At 53.1% G+C, this 8661-nt stretch overlaps 1 protein-coding gene across 3 annotated transcripts; it reads left to right on the top strand.

Moving 5' to 3' along the window:
- The first annotated feature begins 740 nt into the window (after positions 1-740).
- SLITRK2 (SLIT and NTRK like family member 2) lies at positions 741-7950 on the top strand. Of its 3 annotated transcripts, XM_049872374.1 has the most exons (3): positions 771-825; positions 4172-4314; positions 4772-7950. In XM_049872374.1, exon 3 carries the CDS (start codon positions 4815-4817, stop codon positions 7350-7352), a length of 2538 nt encoding a protein of 845 aa, XP_049728331.1. In that variant the 5' UTR covers positions 771-825; positions 4172-4314; positions 4772-4814; the 3' UTR covers positions 7353-7950. The 3 variants fall into 3 exon arrangements, with proteins under 3 accessions (XP_049728328.1, XP_049728331.1, XP_049728330.1); XM_049872371.1 differs by lacking the exon at positions 4172-4314 and having other exon boundaries at positions 741-825; XM_049872373.1 differs by lacking the exon at positions 771-825 and having other exon boundaries at positions 4019-4314.
- The last annotated feature ends 711 nt before the right edge of the window (positions 7951-8661 follow it).

Here is an 8661-nt window from a genome sequence, read left to right as displayed (position 1 = left end):
GTCTGCCTTGAATCGAATCACAACCACCTGGGTACTAATAAGAGGAAGAAAGAAAGAAAGAAAAAAAAAACAGAAAAAGGCAGGATGGGGGGTGGAGGGGCGTCCGCTCCAGTAGATCCAGACAACGTCGTGAAGAATAAAAAGAATCACTATTAAAACTGGGACAGGAACACTGCTCAGGGCTGGCTTTGGTTACACATTTGCACAAGTGGAGCTCAGCTCTACATTATATGGAAATTCCCTATTTACCACCGTCATAGGTGGTCCTTCGTATCAGCCTGCAAACTCCACTGATTGGGCACTTCCTAGTTCGGAAGGCAGCGAGTCCGGGGGTGGCCCACTCCGCCGGCCGGCGGCTCCTGCACTTGTCCAGAACTTGCACCCAGTGGCCCCAGACTCCCCTCGGACATGGTGCCGGCCGAGGGCCACCCCGACTGCACTGGCCCGCGTCAACGCCGCAGCCCAAAGGAGCAGATGCGAGCGCCGGGCCGCTTTCCAGGCGCTGGGGGCCGGGAGGCGCGCGCAGCGCTCGGCGGCGCGGGCCCGAGACACCGAGCCGCGGCTGCTTTGTGGGCTGGCGAGACCCCTGCCCGGCGCCCCGCGGGGCCAACTGATCGGCGGGGTGATTGATCAGTGCGGCGAGGCCGCGTCCCGCCCTCCGCCGCCTGCCCGAGGCTGCCCGGTGGCTGCCGCTCCGCCGGGACCCGCCTGCCCAGGGCGCCGCCCGCCGCCCGCCTCCTGGCTCCGGCGCGCTCCGCGCCCCGCCGGCCCCGCGCCTCGCAGATGCTGCGGACGCCTCCGGGGGAAGATCGGGCCGCGCACTGGGTAAGTTCCCCTGCTGCCCCGCCGCCTCGCGCGGCCCGCTTCCCCCACCGCCTTCGGGGCCCGGACGCCGCGGGCGTGGTCCGCCCCGGACGTCGCACAGCTGGAGCTTGGCGCAGGCGGCCCGGAGCCAGGCCCGGGGAGGCGGCACCAGCGCCCATGCTCGCGGCCGCTGCCCGTTCTCAGAGACAGGGACTCGTGCCCTCGTTCTCCCGACGCGTCCCCCGGGGTGGCCTTCGCCGAGGGAGGGTGGAGGGCCGGGCCCCGGCCGGGGGCAGCCATGGTGACCCACGCCAGGTGCCACTCGGCTAGACCCGAACGCGGCTGGGGCGACGTGTCCCCGCGCGTGCCTCTCTTGTCCCACGACAGCGTCCGCCTCTGCCTCTCCCGGGGCTCCAGCGCACCCGGGCCGTTCATCGCCGGCCAAGCCCGCGCCCCTCCCGGGCGCCGGGAGGTCTTCCCAGCCGCTGGGCCAAGGAAACTTACGGAAAGTGTTTGTCGGGTGCAGGCAAGGGTGTTCACAGGAACTGTGTTACCGAGAGCGGCAGTAAAGCTTGGAGACAGGCTGGGGACAGGAGTGATGGGAGGGTGACCAACTCATGGAAAAAGCTAACCATGGAAGGAGACCGGCCGCAGCACCCCAAGGTTCCCGTGGCTCCCCAGCAAGCTAGCTTCCACCGTTTCTTCTTGACTGCAAGAATCCCAGGAATCCCAGGAGCTCCAAACCCACTCACACCCAATCTCACTCTCTCTGTCTCTCTTCTCTCTGAAATTCCTCACAAAATAGTCTGTGTCCTCAAGGAGTACTGACAGCTTCCTCAATGTCTTGAAGGAAATTACTGTATTTGAGAACTAAAACTCATATTTGCTATTTCACTTTCAAATACAAAAAAAAAAAAAATGTAGGTAAAACACTGCCACCACAATTGAAGTTTAGATGGATAGTTCTCTAGGACACATTAAACCAAAACCCATTGCCAGTCGATTCTGACTCATAGCGACCGTACAGGACAGAGGAGACCTGCCCCCATAGGGTTTCCAAGGCTGTAATCTTTACAGAAGCAGAATGCCACATCTTTCCCCCTCAGAGCAGCTGGTGTGTTCGAACCACTGACCTTTCTGTTAGCAGCCGATGCTTAACTACTGCATCATCAGAGCTGAAAAGTTTCTGGACTGGGACTCAGAATCCCTAGGCACTGTTTCTAATTGTATATTTTCAGGAACATAAGCAGATCAGCACTTGGGCTCACTGAGAAAGTCCTCTGTAAAATAAACCTGATTTCTAAAGTCCTTTCCAGCTCTCACATTGGCTTCTACTTCAGTGAAATATTAACCTAATTAATAAGTGTTTGTTGAATGAATGACTGAACGAACAAACCCTGTCTCTCTAGGAACTCTGGACACTGAATATTTGGAAATAGGTAGCAACAAGCACTCCTGTGCTTGGAAAGGAAGCTTAATTGGGCTCCCAGGGCATCACTGTGCTCACATCTAGTGATGTGACTGCAATGGAGGATGGGAAGCCATCTACGGGGATATCCTCCTCTGCCTCTGCCATCGCTCCTCTCAATGTAGCCCTTTGGGGTATAGGCCCAAGAAGAAGAGGAACTTGCCCAAAGACAGCTCGCATTACAAGGGGTAGGGAGCTCCTGCTGCCTGGTCCAAGTCTTTTCCAAGGAGAGGGGGAGGGAAGGGGAAAAAAGCCCAAGAAACAGGCAGAGGAGACCGCCAGAGCCACAGGTTGCCGTTATGCCTAAGTTTATAAACTGCTGAACAATCCTAGACCTGGACTTTACAGGGAAGAAAGGGGGAGGCACGGGGTCTCCCATTCTCAAAGGGCTCATTTTGTCTGTATTGTTTTCTCTAATCTGCCTCTCCCCAGGAAATGGGCCCCTGCATTGATCTGCATGCAGCAGGCTGGGGACTGAAAAGGCAGGCAAAGCAAACAGGCCTTCATTCGGTCTTTGTCGGTTCCCTCTTCTACTCTTCCATTCCTTTCTTTTCCTGCCTCATCTTCCCCAGCCCCACCAGAAACAACCCACTTCCAGGCGAAGGCAGTTATTTTTCACATCTTGCAAATAGACTCCATACTGGGAGACTCCTGGGTCCTCGAGATGGGAAGATAATTTAGGAGAAAGGAAATAATGAAGGTGAAACCAAACACCTGGCCCTTTTTGGAATCCTTCTAGAATGTCAGAGCTTGGAGGACCCACACAGTCCACCCCCTCCCTTTTACAAGATGGGAGATGGGAGGTCAAGAGAGCAGTGGCAGACCTGACAACAGAACCAGATCGGAGCCCAAGTCCCCAGGGACTCCGGCCAGGCCTCCTGGCAGTTCATCTCAGTCCGTAGCCGGCTGCCTCACTCCACCACCTTCCCCGTTCCCCTGCAGCCCGGAGGGCTCGCTCCCTTTCCTGGGCTCCCACTCAGCCAGGCTGTGCCTGCCTGCGCCTTTCTGACACCCACTCCTCTTCTCCTTCCTCCAGGCAAAAAGCACATGTTTCAACCTCATTATCTGGCTAAGCATAAACCTCAGGGGGAGATGGGTTTTGTTTGTGTTTATCTGTCTATAAGCTCACGGGGAGCTGGCTTGCAGAGTCCAGGCAAGTATCTGTTTGGCCGGTCACCACCCAGAAAGGGATTCTCTAAGCTCCGAGACAAAGCTCTGTATGTTCAGCATAAAGGCCTAAATCCCCCTAGGAGAACTCTTCGCCCTCCTACACAGACACACAGAAGCACGCACCCCCACTCTCCGCCCCAGAGCATCTGAGCTGGGAGGCTGGTAGGCAGGCCCCAGTCCTGGAGCAAAACGGGCACCTCTCCCTCACACACTCACGCGCGCGCGCGCACACACACGCACACGCCCCTTGCTGGCAGGGTCTAGACCCCTCCCTGCTGGGGCATCTGGGCCGAACCCCCCTGGGACTGTCAGTCTACTGCTCCCGACGCAGTGTGCAGAAAAGGGACGCAGGGGTGGCCGGCCCACTGCGGGGTCCCTCCTGGGGAGCCCGCCGGAGTGCCGGTGGAGGAGTGCGGAGCGCACTGACGCAGCCCGGAATCGGGCTTCGGGAGCCACCCGCGGGCAAGGAAGCGTCTCCCCTCCCCCTCTTCCCACTCTCCCCCCACCCCCGCGCCCTCGCTCCTCCGCCGCCCCTCCCCCGTGACGTCACCCCAGCCCCATCCGGGGAGCCGGCGAAGCCTCTCAAATTCAAACTGCGGGCGCACTGACAGCCGCCACTGCCGCCGGCCAGCAGCGCACCCCGCTCCGCCGATCGCTGGCTCCCGCCGCGCCGCCCCCGCCTCCTCTCCCGGCTCTGCCGATGGTCCACAGCTGCGCACCCCTCCCCAGACCAAAACCTACCGGCCCCGGCGCCAGCCGGGCGTCCCTCCCGGAGGCGGCGTCTGCTTTTACCTTGCTCTCCGTCTCTCCCTCGGAAGATGGTAAACTCGCGGCCGGCTGCAGCGCAGGGGGGTCCCGTCTACTCCTGATGCGTGAGTACTCCTACCCCGCGCTGTCTCTTCTCGGTTCTTCCATCTCCCCAGATTCTCCCACCCCCTCTTTGCACAGTTACCAAAAAAAAAAAAACAGAAGTAAAGCCGTTTCTGCCGCGAGCCCAAGACGGGGCGCGCCGCCGCGATCTCTGCGGTCCCCTGAGGGAGGCGGCGGAGGGCTGGCTTTAGTAGGACAACTCGGTTACTCATGACTCCGCGGCTGGCTGCGACCCGCGGGACATCAGGTGCCGGTGTGCGTGCCTGGGGACCGGGGGTGGGCGGCCCGGGGGAGGGGAGGAGAGGACGAGGACGACGCTTCGGAAACGCAGTGATTTCAGCCCGCGCGTCGCCCACCCGTTCTTCCTGCCTCCCACTCCTCCTTGCTCTGCCGTTTTAATCGGGCTTCCTTCCTTCTGTCTCTCTCCCCGCACCCGCTCCCTGCCGCCCTCCCCCCAAGGTTTGCCTGCAGGTGCCTGAGCTGAGCCCGACGGTGCCCAAAGATGCTGAGCGGCGTCTGGGTCCTCAGTGTGTTAACCGTGGCCGGGATCTTACAGACGGAGAGTCGCAAAACTGCCAAAGACATTTGCAAGATCCGCTGCCTGTGCGAAGAGAAGGAGAACGTTCTGAATATTAACTGTGAAAACAAAGGATTTACAACTGTCAGCCTGCTCCAGCCCCCCCAGTACCGAATCTATCAGCTTTTCCTCAATGGAAACCTCCTGACCAGACTGTACCCCAACGAGTTCGTCAATTACTCCAACGCGGTGACTCTCCACCTAGGTAACAACGGGCTGCAGGAGATCAGAACCGGGGCTTTCAGCGGCCTCAAAACCCTCAAGAGACTGCACCTCAACAACAACAAACTCGAGGTGCTGAGGGAGGACACTTTCCTGGGCCTGGAGAGCCTCGAGTACCTCCAGGCTGACTACAATTACATCAGTGCCATCGAGGCAGGGGCCTTCAGCAAACTGAACAAGCTCAAAGTGCTCATCCTGAACGACAACCTCCTGCTGTCGCTGCCCAGCAATGTATTCCGCTTTGTCCTGCTGACCCACTTAGACCTGAGGGGGAACAGGCTGAAAGTCATGCCTTTCGCTGGTGTCCTTGAACACATCGGAGGAATCATGGAGATTCAGCTGGAGGAAAACCCATGGAACTGCACCTGTGACTTGCTTCCCCTCAAGGCCTGGTTGGACACTATAACTGTTTTTGTGGGGGAGATCGTCTGCGAGACTCCCTTTAGATTGCATGGGAAAGATGTGACCCAACTGACCAGACAAGACCTCTGTCCCAGGAAAAGTGCCGGTGACACCAGTCAGAGGGGCAACCATGCTGACACCCACATCCAAAGGCTGTCCCCTACAGTGAATCCTGCTCTCAGCCCAACCAGGGCTCCAAAAGCCAGTCGGCCCCCCAAAATGAGAAACCGTCCAACTCCTCGGGTCACTGTGTCGAAGGACAGGCAGAGCTTTGGCCCCATCATGGTATACCAGACCAAGTCCCCTGTGCCCCTTACCTGCCCCAGTAGCTGTGTCTGCACCTCTCAGAGCTCAGACAACGGTCTAAACGTCAACTGCCAAGAAAGGAAATTCACGAACATCTCTGACCTGCAGCCCAAACCTACCAGTCCAAAGAAGCTCTACCTAACAGGGAACTATCTTCAAACTGTCTATAAGAATGACCTCTTAGAATACAGTTCTTTGGATCTGTTGCATTTAGGAAACAACAGGATTGCAGTCATTCAGGAAGGTGCCTTCACGAACCTGACCAGTTTACGCAGACTTTATCTGAATGGCAATTACCTTGAAGTGCTGTACCCAGCTATGTTTGATGGACTGCAGAGCTTGCAGTATCTCTATTTAGAGTATAATGTCATTAAGGAAATTAAGCCGCTAACTTTTGATGCTTTGATTAACCTACAGCTACTGTTTCTGAATAACAACCTGCTACGGTCCTTACCTGATAATATATTTGGAGGCACGGCCCTCACCAGGCTGAACCTGAGAAACAATCATTTTTCTCACCTGCCTGTAAAAGGGGTTCTGGATCAGCTCCCTGCTTTTATCCAGATAGATCTGCAAGAGAACCCATGGGACTGTACCTGTGACATCATGGGGCTGAAGGACTGGACAGAACATGCCAATTCCCCTGTCATCATCAATGAGGTGACCTGTGAATCTCCTGCTAAGCACGCCGGGGAGATACTGAAGTTTCTGGGGAGGGAGGCGATTTGTCCAGACAGTCCCAACTTATCAGATGGAACCATTCTGTCGATGAACCACAATACAGACACGCCTCGGTCACTGAGCGTGTCTCCCAGTTCCTATCCTGAACTACACACCGAAGTTCCACTTTCCGTCTTAATTTTAGGTTTGCTCGTTGTCTTTATCTTATCTGTCTGTTTTGGGGCCGGTTTATTCGTCTTTGTCCTGAAACGCCGAAAGGGAGTGCCAAGTGGTCCCAGGAGTGCCAACAACTTAGACATAAGTTCCTTCCAATTACAGTATGGGTCTTACAACACTGAGACTCATGATAAAACGGACGGCCACGTCTATAACTACATCCCCCCACCTGTGGGGCAGATGTGCCAAAACCCTATTTACATGCAGAAAGAAGGAGACCCGGTAGCCTATTACCGCAACCTGCAAGAGTTCAGCTACGGCAACTTGGAGGAGAAAAAAGAAGAGCCTGCTCCACTTGCTTACACTATAAGTGCCACTGAGTTGCTGGAAAAGCCGGCCACACCGAGAGAGCCCGAGCTGCTGTATCAGAATATTGCTGAGCGCGGCAAGGAGCTCCCCAGCGCCGGCCTCATCCACTATAACTTTTGTACCTTACCTAAAAGGCAGTTCGCCCCTTCCTATGAATCTCGACGCCAAAACCAAGACAGAATCAATAAAACCGTTTTATATGGAACTCCCAGGAAATGCTTCGCGGGGCAGTCAAAACCCGACCACCCTTTACTGCAAGCTAAGCCCCAATCAGAACCAGACTACCTCGAAGTTCTGGAAAAACAAACTGCCATCAGCCAGCTGTGAAGGGAAAGCATTTACAAGCCTATGGCATCAAAGGATGCTGCTCCAAACTGTCGGAAGCACTGCATTTGCTTTTGTGTTTGTTTGTGTTCTCTTTCTCACCTTAATGGGGGGATTGTGACAATGTTTGGGGGATGGGGTGAAGCAATGGTTATGCTTTTGCGGTTTTCCTTTAAATTATTTCTCTCTTGCTCTTTTTCCCCTCTCCCGCCCCCCCCCACCTTTTTTTTCTTTCCTTCTCTTCCTAGGAACCATCGGTGAACATGAATGTTTCTACAATGCATTTTTTCATGTGTCTTGTTTATGGTTTTGTTTCTTTTTTCTTCTTTTTTTCCAGTGTGGGAATGGAAAGAGAAGATTATAATGACTGAAGAAAGAGTAGGCAAACTTTTCAAATGAAAATAGATATTTAGTATATTTTGTAGAAGATCTCCAAAGATCTTTTGGGACTCTAACTTCTTTTGTAAATAATGATATATGGTATTTCCGTCTTCAGTTACCAAGTACAGCCAGTGGGCATCACTTCTTTGTGTTAAAGTGCCTTTGCACTTTAAGTACATTACTTAAATGTTGCTTTTAGCTTTGATAAATCGAACATATTTTAACGTGTTGTATTTTTGAAATTAAAAGATACTTGTAAAATAGATCGATACGTCAGCTATATTAAATCGAAGTACAGTTTGCTTGAGTTATAGAAACCAGCCTGTCATCAAATGATTCTAGTTTTAGGACTTTGTAGAGTTAACTGTAAAATATTTCCTTTCCTCTGGGTTTGTTTTAAGTGATTTTATTTAAGTCAACTATAAGGGGATTTAACAGTGGACTAGAGGTCATAAACCGCTCGGTCAGGATTAGTAATTCATTAATAAAATATATTTAACCCAATACCAGAGTGAATTGAACAATTAATGCCCTTCCGTAATCATTATTTTACACTAACATGGTCAGTGTTTTAGATTATTTTCCTAATTAAGGGTACATTACACAACTTGTAATATATTTTTTCTGCATTAAATTAGATATTTTTATATATTTAAATGAAAGAGTCTGTATTTCTAACTTTTTAATTGAAATTAATATTTTTTCTGCCAATTGAGACATTTTCTATAAACACACACCAGTAGAGGCCGCCACACACCTCATTTAATAAAGACATACGAGCCATTAAACACTAAAGGAAGACTTCAAAGGTGGGGTTCCAACTTCCCAAGCAAGTTCTCTGCAAATTCAAGGCAGCAGAGACAAATGTATACATTACTTCTTATTTCTTTTAAGATCAAAGATTAGAATCCTAATTTTAACATTTTCAGAG

This window comes from Elephas maximus, chromosome X (genome assembly GCF_024166365.1).
Source record: "Elephas maximus indicus isolate mEleMax1 chromosome X, mEleMax1 primary haplotype, whole genome shotgun sequence".
Lineage (NCBI taxonomy): Eukaryota > Metazoa > Chordata > Mammalia > Proboscidea > Elephantidae > Elephas > Elephas maximus.
Note: the sequence above shows the minus strand (reverse complement) of the source record. Positions and strands in the feature narration are given on the sequence as shown.